Source organism: Gigantopelta aegis, chromosome 4 (assembly GCF_016097555.1).
Source record: "Gigantopelta aegis isolate Gae_Host chromosome 4, Gae_host_genome, whole genome shotgun sequence".
Lineage (NCBI taxonomy): Eukaryota > Metazoa > Mollusca > Gastropoda > Neomphalida > Peltospiridae > Gigantopelta > Gigantopelta aegis.
The window spans coordinates 65,534,579-65,562,553 of NC_054702.1; the positions used below are offsets into that span (position 1 = coordinate 65,534,579).

Consider the following 27,975-nt stretch of genomic DNA (forward strand, 5'->3'; position numbering starts at 1 on the left):
ACATCAAAGGCCGTGCTATGTGCTATCTATGGGATGGTGCATATAAAAGATCCCTAGCTGCTAACTGAAAAAAGTAGCCCATGAAGTGGTGAAAGCAGGTTTCCTCCCTCAATATCTGGGTGGTCCTTAATCAAATGTCCGATGCCACAGAACCGTAAATAAAATTTGTTGAGTGGTTTGTTAAATAAACCATTTCCTTCCTTCCTTCCACTAAGATAACTTCAGAAATCTTTATCCTAGAGTAGTGCTAAGATAGCTTTGAAAATATGGGCCCAGGTCATCAACCACCTGGCCTTAAAGTGCACTTCATAGGAATCTTTCACACAGAGATATGTATTTCACCTTGATATAAAGGTGCCAATTCTAGACATCCCTTTCAGGTTTCCATGTACTACTTGATATACAACACAAAATGCAATGTCTTAGTGGAGTATAGAGCACTATCCATAAAAGTCAAAGTCATCTGATTCTGATGCAGCTCTGTTCTTGCTAGCAGCCAGAACATCGAGTTCAGTGTCAGTGTCGAGATCAGAACTTATCTTGATTCCCACTGCAAGATAAACAAATTAAATAATGTAAAACATCAGAACTATATCATGTAACACCTCAGAACATATCTTCATTCCCACTGCAAGGTAAACAAATTATATAATGTAAAACATTAGAACTATATAATGTAACACATCAGAACCTATCTTGATTCCCACTGCAAGGTAAACAAATTACATAATGTAACACATCAGAACTTATCTTGATTCCCACTGCAAGGTAAACAAATTATGTAATGTAACACATCAGAACTATATAATGTAACACATCACAACTTATCTTGATTCCCACTGCAAGGTAAACAAATTACGTAATGTAACACAGCAGAACCTCTTTGTCTGTCTCTGTGTGTGTCTGTCTGTGTCTGTCTGTCTCTGTCTGTCTCTCTCCCTCCCTCTATCCATTCCTCTAAATAATCCATACAAATGCAGGACAAAAGGGAATAGATAAAGCTATATGCAAATTGCTAGTACATCAATTTGTATTGGTCTCTATGTAATACACATCAAACCTGCAACTTACTTGGCTTTCTTGGAGTTTGATTAGATCCTGTAGATGTCATAGTTGACCTGCAGCAGAAATGTACATATATATTAATTAAAAAACCCACAGACATGAAAGTTTAAACTGAATGAAAATGGTTTTACCAGTTCGACAATTTTTTGTTGTTGAAAATGTGTAATTTACATTTTTTGTAGCCAGACTAAATGTACAATACACTCATGTATGCTAATTCTTGACCTTTTTGACAAATTTACTTCAAAAATGTATTTGCCAAATTGTACTTCGTTTCATATTTGACTATCTAAGTAAACCCTGTGCACAGCTATATCATTTTCTGTTTATGAACAATAATTCCTTTAGGTGATAAATTTCAGCTCTGGGAGATAAATCCAATCCTATAGTCCAATGGTGGTAATCTATCCTGGGTTTTGTTTGTCCTGTCTACCTGTCTAAAGCAAAGCCCAAGCAAGCATCTTCTATGAAGCAAAGGGGTATTACAATGCAGTGTTCTCGATGGGTGAAAATTAAAGGAGGGCAGCCACGCAACACCCCTCCCTTCCAAAAAAAAAAAGGGAAAGCTTGGTTACCATATATTGTTGTGTTGGCCCCTCAGTATTTTGTCCAAAAAAGTTGGTACGAAATAAAAACCAACACATCTTTTATGTACCATTAGTTTAATCGGAGATGTTTTAGGGCATTTGTTTTGCTGAACCAATCAAAATTTTAATATTATTACTTTAATAATGATTTCAAAATACATGAAAAACAATAAAGATTTTTGTAAAGTGATCCCCTAATGTGAAAAAACAAAACAAATTCTGTCTATTTTATTTCCATCATCGAATGAATTGATTGCTGTGATATTGCCAGCTGATTAAAACTAGTTTTGTTTTTGTAAAGACGGTCACGTAACAAATTTGGCCCCAAATAAGTTGTTTTTCAGTCAGAGATTGCTGAATCAATAGAAATAAAATGTTTTCATTGCTCAAATAAATATTACTTTTATTGTGTTTATCAAAAATACAAATGGATACAGGTATGGGATAAAACAGAGTTGTTAAAAATAGTGTTAAATTACTTTACAGTAACTGTCGTAAGCTACTGAAGTTTTTCGTCAGTTGCTTTTTCGTACATACTGCGGCTTGTTTCCTTTGATGTCCAGTGTACATACTGATTATTTTCTTTTGTGTGTGGGAAAAAGTGAGCATTGGAGATAATAGGGTGTGGGAAAATAAAGAGGGGCACAAAAAAATAAAGGAGGGCGGCAGAACATGAAAGGAGGATGGCAAAATGCAATAGCTGGGCAGGCCGTCCCATTTAAATGGAGCAGCAAGAACACTGTGATGGCAACTACTAGATGATAGTGTAAAGTCAAATGTTTAAGCATAGCACTTCTTATCTATGGTAATAATATGCAGTTGTATTAAGCATAACAAACACGTAACTATGTAACTTGGAATGGCATATGAACATTATCAAGCTTGCTATATCTATAGACAATACTGTAAGAAGAAATGTGGCATCAAAACACTATTTTGGAATTAAATAGTTTAAATAAAACTTCACTTTCACACTGGCTATGCAAAATGGTTTATTTTTATGTTGTGCTGTATGGAAAGATATTCTTATAAAGGTTTCTTCATTTGTGTTTAATTTTTTTAATTATCATATTATGGTGAGTTAATTTCAACATCAGCTGTAAGGAAAACATTGTAAATAGCCCATCAGGTAAAAAACCAGTTGGTGACATTGTATGAACTAGACACTTGCTGACAGTGTAAATACAAACCATGCTGACAGTGTAAATACAAACCATGCTGACAGTGTAAATACAAACCACGCTGACTGTGTAAATACAAACCATGCTGACAGTGTATGAACATGACACACACTGACAATATATGAACAAAACATGCTGACAATGTATCAAGAAGACCTGCTGACAGTATAAAAACAAAACATGCTGACAATGTATCAAGAAGACTTTCTGACAGATAAAAACAAAACATGCTGACAATGTATGAAGAAGACTTTCTGACAGATAAAAACAACACCTGCTGACAATGTATGAACACTTTTTGACAGTGTAAAAACAAAACATGCTGACAATGTATGAACAAAACATGCTAACTGTATGAACAAGGCACAAGCTGACAATGTATGAACAAAACATGCTGACAGTGTGTGAACAAGATGCATGCTGACAATATATGAACAAGACACAAGCTGACAATGTATGAACAAAAAATGCTAACTGTATGAACAAGACGCAAGCAGACATTGTATGAACAAAACATGCTGACATTGTGTGAACAGGACACATGCTGACAATATATGAACAAGACACATGCTGACAATGTATGAATAAAACATGCTAACTGTATGAACAAGGCACAAGCTGACAATGTATGAACAAAACATGCTGACAGTGTATGAACAAAACATGCTGACAGTGTGTGAACAAAACTCATTCTGACAATGTATGAACAAGACACATGCTGACAGTGTATGAACAATACACATGCTAACACTGTATGAACAAGACACATGCTGACAATGTATGAACAAAACATGCTGACAGTGTATGAACAAGACACATGTTGACAATATATGAACAAGACACATGCTGACAATGTATGAACAAAACACGCTAACTGTATGAACAAGACACATGCTGACAATGTATGAACAACACATGCTGGCAGTGTATGAACAAGACACATGCTGACAGTGTACAAACAAGACACATGCTGACAGTGTACAAACAAGACACATGCTGACAATGTATGAATAACACATGATGACAGTGTATGAACAAGATACATGCTGACAGTGTACAAACAAGACACATGCTGACAGTGTACAAACAAGACACATGCTGACAATGTATGAACAACACATGATGGCAGTGTATAAACAAGATACATGCTGACAGTGTACAAACAAGACACATGCTGACAGTGTACAAACAAGACACATGCTGACAATGTATGAATAACACATGATGACAGTGTATGAACAAGATACATGCTGACAGTGTACAAACAAGACACATGCTGACAGTGTACAAACAAGACACATGCTGACAATGTATGAACAACACATGCTGGCAGTGTATGAACAAGACACATGCTGACAGTGTACAAACAAGACACATGCTGACAGTGTACAAACAAGACACATGCTGACAATGTATGAATAACACATGATGACAGTGTATGAACAAGATACATGCTGACAGTGTACAAACAAGACACATGCTGACAGTGTACAAACAAGACACATGCTGACAGTGTACAAACAAGACACATGCTGACAATGTATGGATAACACATGATGACAGTGTATGAACAAGATACATGCTGACAGTGTACAAACAAGACACATGCTGACAGTGTACAAACAAGACACATGCTGACAGTGTACAAACAAGACACATGCTGACAATGTATGGATAACACATGATGACAGTGTATGAACAAGATACATGCTGACAGTGTACAAACAAGACACATGCTGACAGTGTACAAACAAGACACATGCTGACAGTGTATGAACAAGACACATGCTGACAGTGTACGAACAAGACACATGCTGACAGTGTATGAACAAGACACATGCTGACAGTGTATGAACAAGACACATGCTGACAGTGTATGAACAAGACACATGCTGACAGTGTATGAACAAGACACATGCTGACAGTGTATGAACAAGACACATGCTGACAGTGTATGAACAAGATACATGCTGACAGTGTACAAACAAGACACATGCTGACAGTGTACAAACAAGACACATGCTGGCAGTGTATGAACAAGACACATGCTGACAGTGTACAAACAAGACACATGCTGACAGTGTACAAACAAGACACATGCTGACAATGTATGAATAACACATGATGACAGTGTACAAACAAGATACATGCTGACAGTGTACAAACAAGACACATGCTGACAGTGTACAAACAAGACACATGCTGACAGTGTACAAACAAGACACATGCTGACAATGTATGGATAACACATGATGACAGTGTATGAACAAGATACATGCTGACAGTGTACAAACAAGACACATGCTGACAGTGTACAAACAAGACACATGCTGACAGTGTACAAACAAGACACATGCTGACAATGTATGGATAACACATGATGACAGTGTATGAACAAGATACATGCTGACAGTGTACAAACAAGACACATGCTGACAGTGTACAAACAAGACACATGCTGACAGTGTACAAACAAGACACATGCTGACAATGTATGAACAACACATGATGGCAGTGTATAAACAAGACACATGCTGACGGTGTACAAACAAGACACATGCTGACAATGTATGAACAACACATAATGGCAGTGTATGAACAAGATGCATGCTGACAATGTATGAAGAAGACTTGCTGACAGTGTAAATATAAAACATGCTCATGGTGTACACACAAGGCATATGCTGACAGTATAAACAGAAGACACATACTGACAGTGTATGAACGAAACATGCTAAGCCATGCTAATGGTGTATGAACATGACACATGCTGACAATATATGAACAAGACACATTCTAAGCCATGCTGATAGGTGTACAGACAAGACACATGCTGACTGTAAACAGAAGACTCATGCTGTCGGTGTATGAACAAGACAATGGGCCATGCATGACGAACATGACACACTGTTGTACCTGAAACCAGTCATAGTCGTGGGCACATAGACTGGTGATCCTGCTGCCGATGGCAGACTTACAGATGACACATCTTCATCTTCTATCACTGCTGCCTTCGATATGGGTGGCTGACGCTGACTGAAACGGTTAGATCAGTGCAAAGAGCTAAACAATAATTATAATACATGTGGCATATATGCCTTTTTTTTTTCCACTGGTAAATTTTTATGATAAATTGGACGATATATGTACGCTGTCATGGGCAACATTTACCATGATGACAAAATTCTGAGAATGAGTCCGATATGCTGTCACTTAGTCTCACGTGTGATGTTTTCATTTGTATATTAATTCTGCATCTACTATAGCAATTATATATAAACATTGATATGAATAATTTTCAAAACAATTACTTTGTGTCATCCCAAAATCCACATTTTGTGATAAATATGTACAGTTAACAATGACACACAGTGATATTATCCCCTAAATAAATGTCCAGTTTTAATATTAAAAATAAAAGTTACATTCATAAAGAAAGCCTTTTTTTCAGTTATAGCTTTGCATCACTCCCTTCTCCCTCCCCACAATGTTTTATGATTTTGTTTTAAATTAAAATATTGGACTGCTTTTATTTTTGTTAGTCTTCAATATTATGTCCTGACACATATTTAACTTTGCTGATGGAATCAGAGTGAAACTTGAGGGAACTACTCCAAAATCTCATTAGCTTCTCATCACATTACTTACTATAACAAATTTAAAGCTAATCATGTTCTTTATATTCTTAATAATGCAACTTAATAATTCTCAACACTGCTCTTGATGTCTAATGGATGTTCCAATTGTTAAATCACAATTTAGAGGTATTCACAATATCACTCAATGATATTTTTCAAAGAGTTAGTATATGTCGCATTGCGAAAGTATAGCTTAAGAAGTGCAAAGAAAATAATAGTGAGTGTCTATGAGCATTGTGAAGAACAGTTAATGCATTAGCAAACACTAATTAATATAATGAGAGAACAGACAAAAATGGCTGTTTCTAACCCTTTTTTTTCTCAAATAGGTTAATAATTATTTATATATTAAAGTAACATACATATTAAAATCTGTTACAGCAAAGTCTGTCCTAAACTAAAAGTATTTCAAATATTTTTCTTGAACGTTATATCATAAACTGTATATATATGATTATCTGCTTTACAGATACTAACTTTTAATTTTATAGATAGAATGTTAGTAATTTATGCATTTATTTAAAAAAAATGATTTCACAAAATTATTGGCATTGTGAAAGATAAACTACACGAGCATTTTTATTCTAATTAAATAATAAATAAATAAGTAATTAAGAGAATTCAATATGAAAATGAAAAATTATCTCATTATTAGGGCTATTCTATGGCAGTCTACATTTAAAGTACTGATATGTTAAATAATTCTGCTTCTAACCTAGTACTGCCGACTTCACGTTTTTCAGATTCTGGTTCCCTGGGAGTGAGGGCTGAATGAAACTGCTTCTCAATATCGTCGTCAGTGTCATCATCATCATGGTCTCGGTTCTGTGTCACGGTGCCAGACAACATATTCTTGTAGGCATCAGTCTCTACAAGCAACAAAGTAAATTGTGTTTCAAATTTAAAAAAAAAAAAAATTCAAATAACTGGAACTAGACAGTTGTTTTTTAATGTTATTAAATACTTGTCATCTTTTCATTTTACTTTCTATACACAAAGAAATTAATTAATAACCCCTGAAATTACAAGCATTCTGAGAGTACTGTTAAAGCAATACGGGCACAACAAATTTCATATCTCCAAACTTCAAGGGCCATAACTCTGCCAAAATGGGTCTATTTTATGAAGTTTAAACTTGATCTGTAACGGTATATGATAAAGCTATACACAAAATTTCAGCTCAATATCTTGAACCATTCTGAAAAAAATCTGGAACTTTTTTTCCGTATCTTCATGGGCCAGAACTCTGTAAAAAATCGCCATGAAAGTCAAATTTGATCTGTAACAGTACATGATAACTTTTTTTCCATATCTCCTAAGTTCATGGGCCATATCTCTGTCAAAAATCGCCATGAAAGTCAAACTTGATCTGTAGCACTACTTGATAAAGCTACAAACAAAATGTCAACTCAATATCTCAAGGCATTGTGAAAAAAACATCTGGAAACCTATAGTCCTCTCCGGTTGGACCGGTATGTAACTAATAATATAATTGTATTAGTCAAAGGACTTGACCAACTGGATGACCAGTTTGAATGGTTGTGTTTGCTTCTGTGACATTACGCACCATTCAGAGGAATCTTCTCCTTCGACGCAGTGTTGCTGAACATGCTGGTGTCTTCATCCGTTACCGTTCTCTGTGAATCTATCAGACTGCCAAACTTCAGAGGGGGTACTGAAAGTGTAAACAATATCACATCAATAACCACAGTCACCATGTTAAACTGCAAACTTAAACTGAAGTGGAAATTACCACAAGAAACATTACTCAAAAATATGATTTTATGGTAACATGATGCTGACATCTATGAAATAATAAAACAAGTCACTATGCATTCCCAGCTCCAGTGTTCTAACTTTGGTACAAGCAAGTATCGTGTGTACGTACACCTGTAAATTTTTCACCTCCAGACACAAAGAAAACTGTAAAAGCTAACATACATTTGTACATGTTGCTAGTTTTCTCCTTGCATAAAATTTTGGGTATCTGTTATTTCATAAGACACTTTTACTACATGAAAGGTCATTACAAAGCTATTGCTCAAACAACTTCAGTGGACAAATTCTCTGATTAGGTTTTACTATCCCAACCAGTGCCCCATGAACCTAAGACTTCATGTCAATAATTACTAAATGTTTCACATCCAATAGCCAATGATAAATACACCAACGTACTCTAGTGGTGTCGCTTAATAAAACAAACTTTAACAAACTTTTTACAAAGCTATTGTAGAAAAAGACTTTTGAATTTGGTCTGTAGGTCAGGTAACTACTGCTCTAACCTTTGCCATCATCTGTGTAGGTTGGGGTGGCGGCTAGACGCGGTGTTGCTGCAATCCTAGGAGAGGCCACAGGTGTCGCTTCATCAGTTCCGTCTGCATCTACACCAGTGAGCAGACGCACAAGCAGTGAGAGAGCCTGATAAGAAAACAAAAATCTAGGATACAAATACTAATAATACAGTATTCAAGATTTAGTGTGGGATATTTTGAATTCAAATATGAACAAGGTTAGAATGGAATGCGATACACATCTCACATCATCAACAATGTACCATGACCAGTACTGAGCCCAGATCTTTCACTCATCAAACATCTGCGCCACATTGGGTGTTGTCTCCATCAGTGGTGTCCCAGAAGTTTGTAGTTAGGCATCATGATACAGGAAGAATGGGACCAAATACTCCATACTGCTATTGGATGTGTGATCCAGAGCATGTTATGAGATACATGGTGGTTTTATGTCATTAACAACTGAATTTCACAATCTTTACCCCTGACTGCCTATCTGGGTATATACTCTATGATACACATTTGAGGGTGACATCATGTCATATCACTACTATATTTTACCACTCACTATTACAATAAAAATTACACTGTTCCTATTATCTTCTTTTACATTTTTATATTTTTAACAGTACTACAGTTCTAAAAGGCACTGGGAGGTCATAGGATAGAATATTTATTTAATGCCGCTATATTTCACAGTTAAATCAGTGGCTATTAAGTATAAACTGTTTGGCTTTTGGCTATTTGGTTTTAATATGGTCACTGTCTAGATAATGACCAAAACAATTTGGTGTCACAACATGGCTACTCTTCTCATCTATTAGCAGCAATGGGTAATTTATAATTTGTTCTTTCCCACAGAAAGATAGCATATACTAATGATTGCATGGTATGGAGCATTAGTTGAGATGACAAAAACTGACAAGTCTGTCCGAGTAAACTGTCCTCAGTGGCAAATCGGTTAAGCCAGTGGGTTTGAATTCTGAAACCAGCTCTCATCGAAAAGAGTATAACAACTTAGGGGCCATTCAAATATTACATGCTATTTTTGTCAAAATTAGACACCCTCCCTCTCCCCATAACACTCCATAACACTAGACCATACACCCCTCAAAGTAGTATGTACCGCTTGGAGACACCACCATCCCATTCATAAACAAGTCATGCAATGGGTGTAATATAATTTTAACGTACTGTTTTGCGATTGGGAAAGTGCGGACAAACATTACAACTCGATTTATAATCCTTATAATAATACGTCTAGCTATAACTACCTATGTTAACTTAAACATTGTAACTGACAGTGTCTTTATGAAAAAAAAGGAAAAAAGATTTCGGTAATTAAAAAACATCACGTTTGGACGTATATCCATCCACCCCTCAAGCGTTACATAATATTTGAACGGCACATTAACAGGTAGGTGTAATAACTACTAACAACCATTGTTCTGAACCGTAATTGGATATAAGCATAAAAATACGCTGAAATTAATAGAAATGTTCTGGACAGACAGTCCAGGTACCTTTGGTGTGTGCCCAAGACTATATGCTTGAACTGTAACTGGATGTAAGCACAAAACATAAATTGAAAGGAAATGATATGAATAATAAGACTCACCTTGTCTTGGTTAGGAGACCCATTTTCCACCAAACACGGCACAAATATACAGGCAATCTCTTTGGGCTCCATCACCTTATGTTTAATTATCTGATCAAAGTGTTCAAACAGTCCCATCCACAACGTCTGTGCATCTGGGGATAACTGTGATCTATGTAACACAAACAAAAACAAAATAGCTGATACATGAATGAATGAACAAATGTTTAATGACACAGCAACACAAACAATATATCAGCCGATAGATGTCAAATAATTTAATTTTTTTAAAGTTATATTACTTTACAATATAATTTGCAACCCATATGGTGGTGGTGTTTTGTTTGGGGTTTTTTGTGTGTTTTTCTTTTTAAACTTTATCTATATGCACTGATCCTATATTAGGGTTATAAACCTGTCACAGAAAAAAACATTCTATTGTGCAGAAAAATTATTTTAAAAATATATATATTTTAAAATCCTAGCCATATAAAAACATGCAGTATGTCTGTAATAAACAAATATGTATTGTTCTACAAATATTAACAATGCCAACATGTACTATTTTATGAGAGAAAAAAATTCAAAATATTTTACACCCATTTTCTGTTCTCTCTCAAGGAACAGGTAACTTTGTCACAACTCATCTGGTTTAAGTCAAACAAAGAGACATTGCTAGCAATTTGACAAATTTGATTTCAAAATATCTATCCGACTTTACATTTCTTTAGCTCTGAAAACTGCAACAAAATAGAAGTTCACTAAGAATGGTAGTTATCAAATTAGCTTTCTGGTGAATTTATTATTCATGAATAATATTAAACAAATCCACTTATAATTAAAATTTAAATGAACAACCAATAAAACCCTAAATATGTTTTATGTAATACATATGCTATATGCCACTTACTATTCAATGTACTGTTTCCCTAGAAATTTGGCAAGGAATGGTAGACTAAACACTTTTGGGACATTTTCTCCATTTTCAGGGCACTTTTCCCCCTCATTAAAGAAATTAATTGAAATAAAAATAAATGTAATTAATATGCTTGTTTTAATAAATAAATGGAAAAATATATAACATGAATATTTTATTAATTAATAAAGCATTTTCCGAGTGTTTTATAACAGCAATTTTAGAATTAATTATTGAAAAAGGCTTGTTTAATCTCAGGGCAGCATGGCACTGATTAAGGCAAGATGGCGCTAGACAGTAGAGACATGGTGCCGCACCATGCTAAAACAAGCTAGGGAAAACACTACACAGATCACTAGATTACTTGATGGATTCTGCTGTCTGTTTAGTCGTATTGGTCTCTAACAAGCCGTCGGGCAGCAGACATCCCTCGGTGAGATTGCGGATCACTAACGTCATCTCGTCCAGGGCCACCATACTGATCAAGTCGGCATCTATCAGGTTCAGCTCCTCACCGTGGTTAGCCATGCTGAAATATTAACAACAAGATTTATACACGTAAAACAAAATATGACACGATATCATTGCTACTTTTATGTTGTTCATTCTTAAAACTGTAAGTTAGTTTGGTCATTCTCAGTCTGGAGCTTGTTTAGCCTGTGCCCATTGCACATGGTTTAGCTTGCTCGACTTAGGGATCCTCCAATGACTCCTGGTGCTTATAACAATGTTGAGAGTCTGAGACCTTTAATGCCATAGTAACACCATACCAATTGTATGCATGTAATGTTTTCAGAGATTTGTGTCTAGATTCTGAACGTTTTATAAGCACGGGCCCTGGTTGGGATTGGAAAAACCCAATGGATTTGCCGAGCTGGTTCTATCCTTTAACCCTAGCACCTCAGACCCACCCTACAGACTAAGGTAAATCCTGTCCTCATACAAGAAAGACTAAACCTAGAGAAAATCAAACACTGTAAGTCTATCTTAAACAGAAAACACTGTCTCTGTTAGTAGGGGACAATGAATTTCTAAGAGCATTACTTACTGAAACTCCATAAACAGAATACAAATTTAAATCAGTTTGAGTAAGGACTTAATATGCTAATTACCCCCAAGGCATGGTTCATACAGAAATTTCAAACCTAAATTTAGGGGCTTTTTAGGGTCAATGTACATGTAAATAAAATTTAGGGACATTTCATGTGACTAAAAACTGTTATTTCCTCAAATTTATGCTCCAGTTTAACCTCCAATCAAGAGAAAATGCCATCTTTTCTTTCTCTTCATAGGACTTGTTGCTTGGTCTGCTTAACACTTTCTCCTCAACTTTCTTCACATATGTAACAAGGTGCTCCCAAATGAGAAGGGTCCTCTCACACACAGGAACATTTTCCATCCACCGATGATCGACAAATTTCAGGGGTATAACATTAGAACCTATAACTCTCTGATAGTCCTCTCTCTTAGCTGGACTGTCTTTGAAAAGATAGTAGAGACTCAATAACAAAGAAGAAAGTCCCCATCCTGTTGCTTGTGCACCAGTTTTAAAGGAATTGTGCATTATGTGCAAGCCATAAGATCCAATGTTTATCAGAATAACATCATAATCCTTCTGAAATTGTTTGTTAATGAGTTAACTCCAATTAACATTAGGTCCATCATAGAAATTTGCAGCTAATCTTTTTCATGGAGCTTTAGATCTTTTATTCCTTTATTAAAATGTTCTACCATGTTGATAAACACAGACCCCAGGTAATGAGAAACTTCTTTGTTATCACACCAGTATCTCACATGGAATGACCAATCAAGCGCTCCCAGAAAGTTACGAATGAATTCTTCTACAAACAATACCAAACATTGACGATGTTTTACGAATGAATTGTTGGTATAATTTTGGCATTGTTAACATACCAACGTTAGAGCGAGTACAGAAATCAACAAATGAAAGTAGATATCGATGTATTTTTAGCAATTTGCTTAATGTTTTTGGAAGATGAAAAATATCTATAAATTTTAGGGCTTATAAGTGGCCCAATTTAGGGTCTTTTGTGAACTTGCCCGTAAAATATATGGCTTTTTAGGACTAGCTCATCAAAATAGGGACTTTTTAGGGCAACCCTTCAAATTTAGGGCCTTTTCAAGCATGTGCGAACCTTGCAAGGACATGCTGAACAGTTCAAAGAGAAACTTTAGTAATAGCCATGCTTCTTAGGGTCAGAAAGGTACAATTTCAGCTAATGTAACTAGATCTATTACTTACACACAACCATTACATGAAACACAAATTATATAATATCAGAGTAAAAGTTACAATTTGTTTGGTTTAACGACACCACTAGAGCACATTGATCTATTAATCATCAGCTATTGGATGTCAAACATTTGGTAATTTTTTTACATGTGGTTTTAAAGAAAACCCACTACATTTTTTCATTAGCAGCAAGGGATCTTTTATATGCACCATCCAACAAAAGGAGAAAACATACCATGACCTTTGATACACCAGTCATGGGGCACTGATTGGGATGGGAAAAATCCACTAAGAGAATGAGTCCACTGGGGTGGTTCGAACCCTATGATGCAAGTACCTCAGGTGAGCACTCTACTGATTAAGCTAGATTCCACCCATCAATACGAGAGTAATGCAAACAAACAATTATATGAAACATAAATTGTAAAACCTGAGTAATGTAACCATAAACATATGCCATAATAAAATAAATGCTATATTGTCATTGAAATCTGATAGGGGTGAAATTTTACTTTTTATTTTATATTTTCAGGACATTGGAAATACTGAACATTTAGCAATTTTTATATTTTTTTTGCCTATAAAAAAATGGGACTGAGCCTTTATTCTTAACCTTCTGTCTACTGCAGGTGACATATTTCACCCGACATCACACCAGTCGACATACTGTATGCTGTATACAGTGCATTCCCCCATTCATATTTCCCGCCATTTTGCAAATGACACTCACCAGATTTTTTTTTTTAAAAACAGGAAACAGTTTATTTGACAGCATGCTATACCGGCCTTGGTGCCGCAGTGGTTAAGCCATCGGACTACAGGCTGGTAGATACTGGGTTCGGATCCCAGTCGAGGCATGGGATTTTTAATCCAGATACCGACTCCAAACCCTGAGTGAGTGCTCCACAAGGCTTAATGGGTAGGTGTAAACCACTTGCACCGACCAGTGATCAATAACTGGTTCAACAAAGGCCATGGTTTGTGCTATCCTGCCTGTGGGAAGCGCAAATAAAAGATCCCTTGCTGTCTGTTGAAAAAAGAGTAGCCTATGTGGTGACAGCGGGTTTCCTCTTCAAACAGTGTCAAAATGACCATATGTTTGACGTCCAATAGCCGATGATAAGATAAAAAATTCAATGTGCTCTAGTGGCGTCGTTAAATAAAACAAACTTTACCTTTGACAGCATGCTAGTTTGTTTGTTGTTTTTCAGTGGAAAATACCTTGGAATTTTGACTTCAAAAAGTGGTTTTCGGCAAGTATTTTCGCTTGAAAAAAATTACAGCACATCGCGGTCATTTTCAGGGATCGATAGCTGCATGATTGGTACAGCTAATTTGATAATAAATTTGATCGCTTTACCACCAATGAAAATCACCAAATATTGGGATATGAATCAGAGTTCGTTTTTTTAAAAAACAATACTGGTCAGAAAACTAATGTTATCAGAAATAATGGACATAAATACTGAACATCTGGCCACAAACGTTTTTGATTTTTTGCCTAACTTTATTCAACATTAACTAATCTAAAATATCATAAAAATTATAAAAACCCCATGAAAATAATACTAACCGCTTGCAATATGAACTTTATAAAACATTTAAGTGAATATATGTCAGTAAAAATTATAAACTTGTACCCACTCAACGTGTTTTTTGTCAAAAATTAATCCAGTAGTCTAAAGGTTAAAGTGGGCGGGGATGAAAATCTAGGTTTTATTGTATTATGGCATTACCGAATAATTTCCATCTTCTGTTTGGAGTCTGGCCTTGATGATCTGTAGAAGCCGTCTACATTAAAGGCCTCATTGAAATCATTCTGCACAAACTTCAGAATATACAACAACCCATCCAGGGTCAATTCAGGTTTCAGATCTCCAAAATCACTAAAATAAATAACATTTATTATCTATTATTATCTAATACACTGACACAAATGTGCCCACACAAACTTACTCAACCTATCAATCACCAATGAAAAAGGTCAATAATTCCAGTATACTAAATATACAGAACTTCACATACAGTTTTCGCTTCCTATTTATTGCACAAGTTTATTTTGTACAAGAATATATACCACGAGACTGCGCAAAATAAATGAGTGTGATAAACAGGAAGCGAAAACAACATATGTGAAGGTCTGTATTTATTACATACCTTCTTTTATGTTTTACAAAAACGTTTTTTAATTTAACGTCATAACAACACTTTGTTAAATCTATGATCAAAACTCCTTTCATGGATTTGCTTAACGTTCAGAATCATGCTCTGCGGCAGCCTTGTGTAATGTTTCAAATATGATGTGACATCATTTGTAAATCATATATGACGTCATTAAATAAAAGGCGCTAACTGGAGTAAAAAGAAAAGGGGAATTCCCCATTTAAAAGTTCTGGTCAATATTGCACATATGTGCGATACGAAATAAATTTATCACACGGTTTCAAAATGTCTTTATCACTATAGTAAGATTGAATATGTATGTAATAATTGAATTTCCATCATATGGTGTTGTTAATTAAAAGTACTACTTTACTTCTTGTGTAACAATCAAACTGGCTATGACCTACCTTTAGGGAACAATCTACATAACATTTTAAATTTGTCAATGTGTATTAGACTAGTGGAAAAGCAAGGGAAAATTAAGTCATACTGACAGATGGTGTATTGTTTTTAGAACAGTTAGATTTTGTGGAAATTCATTCCACTTCTGCACAAGTTTAGGAAATAACAAGAATACCGGTGAGGTACATGTACATGATACGCCCATTATAAGTAGGTTTTGGTGACTTAGTTATGGTACATAACACACCACCATCCCAAGTTGTACTAGCATGCATGAATTAATAAGGAAGACATTGCCCAGACAAGGATTTCCTTTAATGAGCAGTGATTGATGAAAAGTAGGTCATGGTGACCTAGTTAGCAAAGGCAACATACCACCATCCCAAATTGTACTTATATGAATTGATAATAAAAATATGCTCAGGAAACAAACAGTTTACAGACAGACAGGTGTATGATCAGACAATACCATACCACAATAAGACACTCAATGATGGGCATATAAAAAAAGGTGATTACTGGGAAAATTTTATTATTAAAATTAAAATCCACACAGTCAATGTTCTCCTCAGTATAACGTCTCTAACTCAGTTAAAAAAATATATATATTACGATTCACCAGTTTAAAAGATATTTTGCATCTAGAAAAATTAAAATTAATATCACTTTGAGTAACAAAATTTAAAAATAAAAGTATGATGTCCACCTGGCTTTTCGTGATGACTGAAGACTTGATGCCCGAGAGAAATGTTGCACTGACTCAGCCCTGGAGTGCTCTGCATCCCTGCTGCCCTGGAGAGGCTGGTTAGTGTCGCCAATGGGAAGGTCAATGTCATATCCAAAGTCACTGAGTTTGTCATCATCATCAAGTGGATTCATTGATCCCACATTGGCTACTGGTGCAGCTTTGAAAAACAAAAAGAAAAAAGCATGATGAATTGCATGTATGATTTGTGTTCAACCACAACAGTTACTGCAGTCCTGAACAAAATGTATGAGAAAACAGGGTCATTTTTTTTCCATCAGAAATACCTATATTCCTCATTATCTAATTATTATTAATATTTGTTAGATACAATATTTCTGATCGTGATAGCATCAGTACATCGACCAAATGCTGATTTTAGTCAGAACAGTTCCAGTCAGAATTCACTGTTACATTAACTAATATGCGACATACTGATGATAGCGAAATGCCAGTCCAGGAGCTGATGTGGGTTGCCCAGCCAAAATGAGAGTGAACCAGTGATGAAGACACTGCCAGTCTACCAACATCGGCTCACCAACAGCATGCAGTTCTGACTAGTCTTGCTGGTGTAGTGGTTACACCATCAGCCTTAAGGATGGTTATACTATAGTCCTTCCCATCCGCCATGAACATTGTTTTTGTATACACAAAATCAGTTTAATTTGAAATTAAAAAGAAAAGTGAAAGTGTTGTGAAAACCACAAAATAACACTATTTTTGTGTCCAATTTAGAAAACAAATCGGCTCAGAAATAAATAAGTTGTAGCACACACCACATTAAGAAATTGACACTCTCTCATGGGAAGGACTATAGTTTCATATACTGGTAGTGGCTCCAATCCAAAGCAAGCTACGTCCTGCTCTCGACTTCTCAATGAGTGAGTGAATGAATGAATGAATGAATGAATGAATGAATGAATGAATGAATGAATGAATGAATGAATGAATGAATGAATGAATGGTTGAAGTCATTATATTTTTACCTGCTTTGGGTTGTTGGTTTTCTTTCCCCACAAGCCGCTTTGGTTCATCTTGTGTAGATACATTCTGTTTGCTGGAACTCTGCACAAGCATAGACATGGGAGCAGTAACCTCAACCAGTTTAGTTTCGTCTTTTGAGACCCTAGCTTGTTGAGACGTAACGTTTGATGTAACAGCAGCAGCAGCTTGTCGTGAAGCAGGTGTGCTGGACATCGGCGTCTTTGATATAACAGGAGTTACGGTAGTTGCCCGAATATTGAAGATGTTGGAACTTGGAATTGCACTAACGTTGGTGTTCACAGACTGTATTCGGTGTTCTGACAACTTCGTAACCTTGATCTTCTGATTTTCTGCTTTAACATGTTCATCTTTTTTCTGAAAATTCAAATAAATGGGGAGTTTTTAAGACACGTTTTGATTTTATTTTTCGGTCAAATTTACAAATGTTACATATAAAAATAATTAAATTAGTAATAATTTATTATTAAATCCTAAATATTTTTAGCATTTACATGATCCATGCAAAAGTTGCCAATATTTTCGACTCTAGAAAGATTGTTAACATTGCAATCATTAAAATTATGATTTTAATATGTAATACATGTTATGTAAATTTTATAAGGATATAAAATTTCATTTAAATTTGTATATTTTTTTACATATGCACCGACTCAGGTTACTAAATGTACCCACCAAGAACAACATTAGATCCTTGACAGATAATCATGCATGGTATTACAGTCCATTTTTACACCTAGCAGGTGAAAGAGAAAGTCGCCTGCTAAAATCATCAAAAGAACGCAGGTCAGCTTTCAAGAGACAGATCTATAGTCCGTCCCATCCTTTTATAAAAATGTAGACTGGTGTAGTCTTGGTACGAGATAACTATATTTGATTAAATTCATTGCAGAGAAAATAGTCAGAGTTATCTCAATAAAGAAAGACTATACCATTCCATAAACCAAAATGGTGGCCATAATGCTGTAAGTGTTGTTTTTACTGTGGTATGTATTACAGTTTTATTTATTTCTAAACGATTGTGTTTTAAATTGCACGCAAAAGTTGTCATTTTTCGTCATTTCCAAAACACTTATACATTTGTTCCTATGTCAAACCGAACAGAAATTATTTACAAAAAACATTTTTATAAAAGGATAGGATGGACTATCTCATTTGGAATCTAGCTCGTGGTTCTATATATTTTAATTCTGCAATGCTTTAAATATATCTCAGAGGTCCTAATTTTCCACACTATCCCAAACCCTCCCTTTACCCCTGTCATCTTATTTGCATATTTTTGCTTAGTGGAACAGATTTCTTTTTGCCTGCTACTTAAAAAAAAAAAAATAACAGCACACCATATTTGACTTCTGATTTCAAGTCTTGTGAATTGTTATTTTAAAAGACAAAAACATTCCAAGTAAAGTAATATGATGCCTAAACGTGAGATACTTATTATATTAGAGTTTAAAAAGTTATTTTTTCAACAAGCCCCATCTCAGAATTTGATCTGCAAGATGTCGCTGTTATTATTATTACTTCACTTCACCTGGTTGCTTTCAGCTTGTTTCTGCGTTTCACCTTCATGTTTCCTCCTGACTAATTCCCGCCACTGAGGATATTTTCTTTCGATTTCTTCTTCATACTGTTGCTAAAGAATCAAACAATGTCTTTAAATAAATTGTGTATATATTATAATAACATTATAATTATGATCCTGTGGCATATACTTAACAACTGTGTCCTGTCTGTACAAATTTTCGAACACCATGCATTATCAGACTTACGAGTGATTTGGAAAAACAAATTAGCACAAGATTCTTTTTCAGTTTCCAATGGAGTAAATATAGAAATTCAGGATTATGGATAACAGTGTAGCTGAAGCCTTTGAATTTAGCTCAGTTGCTTTAGCACATGCCTCAGGTGCTTGCGTCACAGGATCGAACCACCTTAGTAAATCTGTTCAACTGATTGGGTTTTTCTCATTCCAAACAGTGCACCACAACTGGACAAAGGCCGTAGTATGTGCTTTCCTGTCTGTGAGAAAGTGCATATAAAAGATCCCTTGCTGCATTAGGAAAATGTAGCGTGTTTCCTCTGTTGACTAAGAGTCAGAATTACCAAATGTTTGACATCCAATAGCCGATGATTAATTAATCAATGTGCTCTAATGGTGTTGTTAAACAAAACAAACTTCTAAAGCCTTTGAGTATAAATATGGTACATTTCAAATGTATAACATTGGCCACTCCTTAAAAACAAACAAATATTTGAAAATCCTATTTCAATTTTAGCACTTTTAAGGTCAATTATGCCTTCATGCATGTACCTTCAAAAACGAGGCTTATATAAAGCAATATTAAATGTTTTAAAATGTTTACATACACTGCCATAAGACAAATGTATTTTCAACACTTAGTATGATATAACTAAATGTAGATACTTTGAGAAATCTGAGTTTCTCAGTGCGTGCACTGAGTGATGCTATGTGTGCATCTGTCCGCTCAAAGTTGCGTAGAATCTGTTCATTTCTCTCTTTGCTCCGTTTTTCTTGGTCACAAATCTTCTTCCAGTATGTGTGCAATTTAACTGCTTTAAGCTTAGCCCTTAAAAACAAATTAACAGATCATTAACAGAGTGTATCATGCTATATTTAAAGTCAAAGCATGTAAATGGTAAAAACATCATTTTATGTGTTATTATCAATGACTACCGTAGTTGATTTTTTAAATTATTTTTATAAATACATTAAATAGTTGTGAACCTGGTTCAATGATTTGTGTGTATACCTGCACCAACATTAAACAAAAACTTAAAAATCTAAAGGAATAAAATAGCTATACTACAGAGTGTATAATTAGTGGAGATTTTTGGCAGTTCTTATTGTTGTCACCACCATCTACTTTTCTTACTAAAAACTACACCATACTGCATACAATAGATATATCCACCCACATGCATTATTCTCAAGTAGCATTGACCGTAGAAAATAATTAATACCTGGTACTATCAACTGGAATTAAATTTAATAAGAATTAATAAAATAACTAAAATTAGCATGCCAGAAAAGAAAATTGAAGAAATAATAAATTATTGTATTCTGTACTGACTGCCATCAAATACAATGGAGATGTAAAATGCATACTACATGTATGTGATAAATAAAATTCTTACAGGTGCTGATCAGACTGAAAATATGTCTTTAATTGTAGATCTATTTGTCGTCGTTCTTGTTCACTGCAAATATATGAAACACAAAACTATATATTTACAATACATATCAAGGGTGGGGAGAGGGGGGAAAGCATTCCAGATGCTGTTAAATAGCAACTACTATATACTGAGTACTGCAATAACCTCCACTATGCATAGAGTATGTTTTGTCATTGGTCAACTGTATTTAAAAAATATATATACATAAAATTTTTTTAAATCATTTTAATTTCAACTTATTTCTGAGCTTATATCCATTTAAGGTTCAAGCATGCTATCCTTGGCACACACCTCAACTATATGGGCTGTCTGTCCAGAACAATGGGTTAGTTGTTAGTGCTTAGTGAGAAAGAAAAGGGTATAGTGGTCTTACACCTACCCATTGAATCGTTAAATCTCGCTCTGGGTGGGAGCCGGTACCGAGCTGCGAACCCAGTACCTATCAGCCTTTTGTCCGATAGCGTAACCATGACACCAATGAGGCCGGTCAAAAAAACACAACAATGAAAGTTAAAAAGTTTGTTTTGTTTAACTACACTACTAGAGCACACTGATTACTTAATTATTGGCTATTGGATGTCACCCCAATAATGTACATGTACACATATGTAGTTTTAATAAAAGATAAACCGAAAAGTTTAGATGTCTTATTTTAATGAATTAAAATAAGTTCTATCAACATTCTGCCCATGGTGGTTGTCATTGATCAGGACATGACCGTCTCTTTCAAGTTCTGACCAGCAATGCTGCTTCATAATATGCTGCTGGCCACAACTACTCCTCCCCCCCCCCCCCCCCACCCCACCCTCCCGGTAATAATTCTTTTTCAGTACAGTTATATTGAGAATTTCACACACTTTACAGACAAACGGTGTTATTCATACATTTCTAGGCATGAACTCATTAGGATACAATGACCAATATAATATCACCAGATACTTAGGTATAGTCCAGTGTGCATAAGAATCTTCGGTGCAGATGGTCATCTGATGACAAAACTCCTGACTGGGTGTCTATGACAAGACTCCTGACCATGTGTCTGACAAGACCACTGACCTTATATCTATGACAATAACCCTGATCTTGTGTCTATGACAAGACCCCTGACCTTGCAAGGGTGTCCCAAGAGGCATAAGGTATAATGGGGCACTACAATAAGTGTGTAAGTAAGCACTTTGCCATCGTGTAAGTCTCTTAAGCTGAGTACTTTAACTGGCCATGTGTGACAATCAACTACTTTTAAAACTTAACAGTACACAGATATTTATACCTCTAATGTCCTCAATACTTTCATGTACATGTAGTTATAATCCTTCCTACAGGGAACAACTTTTTTCATACTATGGGATTTACTACAAGTTATTTTTTTCTGAGCCGAAAGTTTTCAAGAAAACAAAAATAGTATTTACTGTTTTTCTTATGTCAAACCAAACTGAAATTATTTACAAAAAATATCTTTATAGGAAGATGGGATGGACTATAGGTGAGGCCCTCAACACCCTTTCCTTTGACAACAGTTGATTGCTAACTGTCACAGACAATGAAGCCAACATGCTTCAACTGTGACGCCATCATGTGTCCAACTCCATTTACCTATAAGTATGATTACCAGATTAACACCATGATGCTGCTCAGAGATCAAAGAAGCCTTGGCTAGCCCATGATTTGTACTACAGTGACTTTTATAAACTATTTCTTACACCCTCTGTCCAGTTGAGTTGTCAGTCAACGAGAGAAACATATTTGTACCGTTTATGTCCTTGATGCAAAATGCGTTTTGAGAAACAGACATGTTTTTTATTTTGACTTGGGATGGAACATCAAAGAAACAATGCCAACATTAATGCATGGACATCTGTTTATAGAGCTCGCCTCTAAGTAGCACCTTAAATTCATATTATTAATAAAATGAACCAAAAACTTCCACCAAAATCATCTTTATTGCCCGACAAATTATTAGGCGTGAACTAATAAATAGTTGGATGTGAACTGACAATGGGTTGGAGAATAGTGCACTGGGCACATTATGTCAATACTTTTCTTAACATGCATGGCAAGTTGCTTCCCTCTATGTAGCATATTTAAAATGGCGGGAGGGAAACGTTTGAAACATGGTACCACAAGTTTTGAATACCAGCTACATATAGGGTATGTAACAAGGTTCGGACATAGAAGAACCACATATTCTACGTCCCTTCGGACTAGGTGGAGAACTGACACAAGAATTGGACTAAGTTCCCTATAACGGTTTTTACACTACACAATAGACTGAATGACAAATTCGAGAACCAAACAAGTAGTTCGCGAATGTTAACAAAACTTTAGCTGGTTGAACTTGATAGCCTGACATGTAAGTCCACCCCTCCGGTACATAACCTCTCCACAAACAAGACTCCCTCAGTGCCCCCTGCTTTCACAGCTTGGCACACCATGGTAACTGGGCCCTAAATGATCCACGCTAGACTGAGGGAGATCTCGGAGCAACTGGAGCCCCAGAGGTGCAGTGTGCACGACCCATTGGCATATGGACATGCTCTGACACTCACCCATCCAGTCCCAGTTATGGGTAAATAGCTGAACAGATAGAGGGCGTAAGTCAAGAAAGACAATCTGTCTTGGAGAAGGACAACTCTGATTCCAAACCCATGCAGAAGCAGCATGCAAGTCCAGTAAGACAAGCTTCTACAGGACAGAAACCCTGACAGAAACACTGCTCCCGAGTTCCCGGGATTAGAATCTTCATTCAGGAACTAAGGGTGAGGTAAACCCTACAAAAAACCTCAACCTCACCAAAGTCGGAGTACGCTAGCTAGAGATCGTGAGGACCCTACCATTAGTCGAGCGTACACGCACTACCAAATGAAAAATATCTCAATCAAGTGTTCTGCGATGGTGCTCACCCTATGGACCAATGTCAGGTAGGTGTAGTGCCAGACCTCATGCCTTGAAGGGGTCCATTCATACGACTGGTGGCTCTGTTGCCTCTCACGACAGGGAGACACAGAGTAGAGCAACTGACGAATCAACGACAAGGAAGAAGACATTAAGGATACTAAATGGAACTGTGAGGGAATAAGACACAAGAAACCTAAGCTACAACAGTTCCTACACACAAACAACATAGACATTGCATGTATCCAGGAAACACACCTGAAACCAGATCACAGGTTCTTCATAAGAGGGTATGAAAGCTACAGAAACGACAGGGAAAACAGACATAAGGGCGGAGTCTTGACCCTAATATGAAACAGCATCCCAACCACAGCAATCAGCCATTCCAAAGATGAAGGAGGACTTGAACATGTCACCATCAATGCAATAAATGCTGGCAGAAAAGAACATCTTACGATCTCAAACTGCTACAGCCCACCAAACTCCATCCAGGACTTCCATACTCTGACAACATCTCAGAACTATCATCTCATGTTGGGAGACTTCAACTGTCACTCTCCCAGCTGGGGTTATGATGAACTGGATACTCATAAATCTGCCAAATGATAAACCCTCATACTTTTCAAGAGCATGGAAGATGACATCCACACCAGATCTAGCCTTTTCCACCAATGACATACATAAAATAACAACAAGAACTATCACAGACCACCTTGATGGAAGTGACCATCTTTCAATCATCCTGGAACTAAACACAGACTGATACCCAAATACCAGAAAGCTCCCTCCACAATGGAACTACAAGCAAGCAAGATGGGCAAAATTCAGGGAACATTGTGACCTCCTCTGCTCCAATGTAAACACAGAAAAGCTCAGTGAAGGTGTGGACGGAATATCAAAGGCCATACTAACAGCAGAAAACAGAACAATCCCAAGAGGGTCTAGGCAAAACTACAAATCTTTCTGGACAAGCATCCAAGCCATCCTCGACATTCTACATAAAGATATATCTACAGCAAGAGACGACATGGAGAAAAACCCTACTCCCGAAAACGTCCAGAAACACAAGCAAGTATGCGATCAGTAGAAGAACTTAAAGATGGCACAGTTGGAGAAATGCTGGAAGGAAACAACAGAGACTCTAAACTTTGAAAAGGACACAAAGAAACTCTGGAACCTGGTCAAGCCATTAAATGAGGACATAATTCCAAGTCAACCAGCCACAGTCCTAGTCGAAGATGGAGAAACCCTTACTGGTAAGCATGCAGCAAACACCATGGCTAACTGCTTCAAATCAGAAAGCACCGTCCAAAAATCAAAAGAGGAAACCCGTCAGACACAACAAGCAACAAAACTGAACCTCAAGAAAGTCAACCCAGAATCCTGTATGATGGATGAAATAACAGAATCTGAACTTGACCAAGCAACCAAAAAACTCATAAAGAAGAAGGCCCCAGGAAACGATGGAATTACAAATGAGATGATCACCAATCTTTGACAAGTGGCAAAAAAGAAGCTTCTGGAATTATTCAATCTCTCCTGGAATAATGGATGCTTCCCTTGAAAATGGAAAGAAGCAATTATAACCCCAATCCTAAAGAAATTATGGCAAAAATAGAAATGACAAAAGCAGTTACACACCCATCAGTTTCCTCACCTGCCTTGGTAAAATGCTGGAAAGAATTATCAACACTCGTCTATGTTGGTACCTTGAAAAGAAGAAAATTCTTAATAAGCACCAATCAGCATTCAGGAAACATCATAGCACAGAAGATCAGCTACTATACCTCACACAACAAATAGAAAATGCCTTCCAGGATAAGGAAAAAACAATTGCTGCATTCATAGATCTATCTATCAAAAGCTTTTGGCAAGGTCTGGAAAGATGGACTGCTTAAGAAGCCGACAAGCCACAACATAGGTGGACACATGTACCACTAGATAAGCAGCTACCTAAAGGACAGGTCAGGAAGGGTATTCCTGGATTGGATAAAAAGCAACCTAATCAAGATCCACGAAGGTGTCCCACAGGGAGGTGTTATACCTCCAACTCTGTTCAACATCTATATAAATGATGTGTCAACAAACTTCTCCAAGTATGTATCACACGCTCTCCGTGCAGATGATCTGGCCATCTGGAGCTCTGCTGAGAAACTAAACATTACTATGTGCCGAGTACAGGATACCCGTATAGTGATTTCCCTAGAAATTTGGCAAGGCATGGTAGACCAAACACTTTTGGGGCATTTTCACCATTTTTGGGGCACTTGTATTTCATTAAAAATACACAAAAATTAATTGAAATAAACATTAATGTAATTTATGTGCTTCTTTAATAAATGAATGGCAAAAGATATAAAAGGCATACTTTATTAATTAATAATACCTTTTTGGGTGTTTTATTATAAAGGCAATTTTAGAATTAATTACTGAAAAAGGCTTCTTTAATCTCAGGGCAGCATGGTGCTGATTAAGGCAAGATGGTGCTAGACTATTGAGGCATGGTGCCGCACCATGCTAAAACAAGCTAGGGAAAACACTACTCTTAACCACATCAATGAGTGATCCAAAACCTCATACGCCTTTCAAAGACCTTTTAAGACATAAAAATTAGTCTTGGTTGTTATTTTGATTTTGTGTGTTTTTTTATATAAAGATACTCTTTTAAACTCTGAAATTCTTAAGTTATAGTGAATACTAATAATTAGCATATCAGTGTGTTTGAAAGGCGTATGAGTCCAGTGTTTAGAACGTCGCCATGCGTGTCAGCTGAAATTGTCTGCCAGCGTAACTGTCTGCTAGAATCCGCTCGGTAAAGTCAGACTTTTTTCCTTTAATTCAAAGTGAAGATCGTTTCAAAGTAAGTATTTCTTGGTCTCAGATTAGGGTGGGGAAATGTGATGGTAATCGTTATTACCCCCCCCCCCCCAGCCAGTTCGCCCCCGGTCAGTTCGCCCCCAGTTTGACCTGTTCGCCCCATGTACCAGTTCACCCCCAACTGTTTGCCTGTTCGCCCCCAAATATTTGTCAGTTCGCCCCCAATTAGTTGTTACTTTTAAACAATTATTGTACTGTTTCTTTAGAGGATGTTAAAGTGTGTTTGTGTTGTGTGTGTTTCTTTTCTTAGAGGGGAGGGTTGATGTCCTTCCACAATTTGGACTGATCATGAATCATGAGAATTGTAATACGGGGTTATATTTCTAACTGAGGGATTATTGCGGGGGTTCTTTTGGCCACTAATTAGTAACCATGAAAATCAAAAAAGATGATCATCTTCTAAAAACACTATGACTGATTACATTTAACAGGTTAACACGTGATAATGGCCATAAAAGCGCGTAACGACCAGCCTAGCCAAGGCCGGCTCTTGTGCCCGTGACAGGCGTGCGCTACAACAGCTTGTTCTGAATGTGCACGTAAAACCCTATGACCTGACCTGACCTGCCTAGCCTGGCATTCATATTCAACATAGAACAAACACGTATGGATATATCAGAACAGAACTTTATTACAATCAGGCCGTTCCATCACCAATATAAAAATTTCATGACTTTCCAGGCCAGGAACATGACCCGAACTGACTGGGGGCGAACTGGTACCTTTGTAGGGGCGAACTGGTTATGCATGTGGGGGCGAAATGACTGGGGGTGAACAGACCGGGGGCGAACAGACCTAGGGGCGAATTGACTGGGCGCGAACTGGCTGGGGGGTGAAACGTCTGGTACCCATTTTGACCACAATTTCATTTCGAGCAAAATTCCTCGCAACCGTTGTCCAGAAACTGCTAATGGCGGAATGGCTAGGCCAGGTAAACCTTGCTGTTGTGTTTGCACGCGAGGTTTATCTTGGTGAACTAAATTGAACGAAGAACTTGGGCAAGTTGCCCTCCAATAGAGGGCAAAAATTGCGTTAGAAATAGCCTGCATCGTGAAACCTTTAAAAAGAATAAAAACCTCTAAGTGAATTACCTCTGATGAAGAGTATCTTGCAACTCTTTTTGACGTTCATAATATTCTACATTTGAAGTCGCCATTTTGAAACATATTT

The 27,975-nt window shown here is 36.5% G+C and overlaps 1 protein-coding gene across 4 annotated transcripts; it reads right to left on the reverse strand.

Annotated features, from left to right (window-relative positions):
- Positions 1–3: 3 nt before the first annotated feature.
- LOC121370942 (centrosomal protein kizuna-like) lies at positions 4–27,970 on the reverse strand. 4 transcript variants are annotated; one of them, XM_041496490.1, is made up of 15 exons: positions 27,897–27,970; positions 20,998–21,060; positions 20,267–20,429; positions 19,373–19,474; positions 17,826–18,198; positions 16,801–16,999; positions 15,266–15,415; positions 11,640–11,804; positions 10,381–10,531; positions 8,754–8,889; positions 8,039–8,146; positions 7,187–7,340; positions 5,750–5,869; positions 1,072–1,118; positions 4–550 (listed from the first exon to the last, which is right to left on the reverse strand). In XM_041496490.1, exons 1-15 carry the CDS (start codon positions 27,959–27,961, stop codon positions 441–443), a joined length of 2,106 nt encoding a protein of 701 aa, XP_041352424.1. In that variant the 5' UTR covers positions 27,962–27,970; the 3' UTR covers positions 4–440. The 4 variants fall into 4 exon arrangements, with proteins under 4 accessions (XP_041352424.1, XP_041352426.1, XP_041352425.1 ...); XM_041496491.1 differs by lacking the exon at positions 4–550 and adding an exon at positions 570–761; XM_041496492.1 differs by lacking the exon at positions 5,750–5,869.
- Between the last annotated feature and the right edge of the window lie 5 nt (positions 27,971–27,975).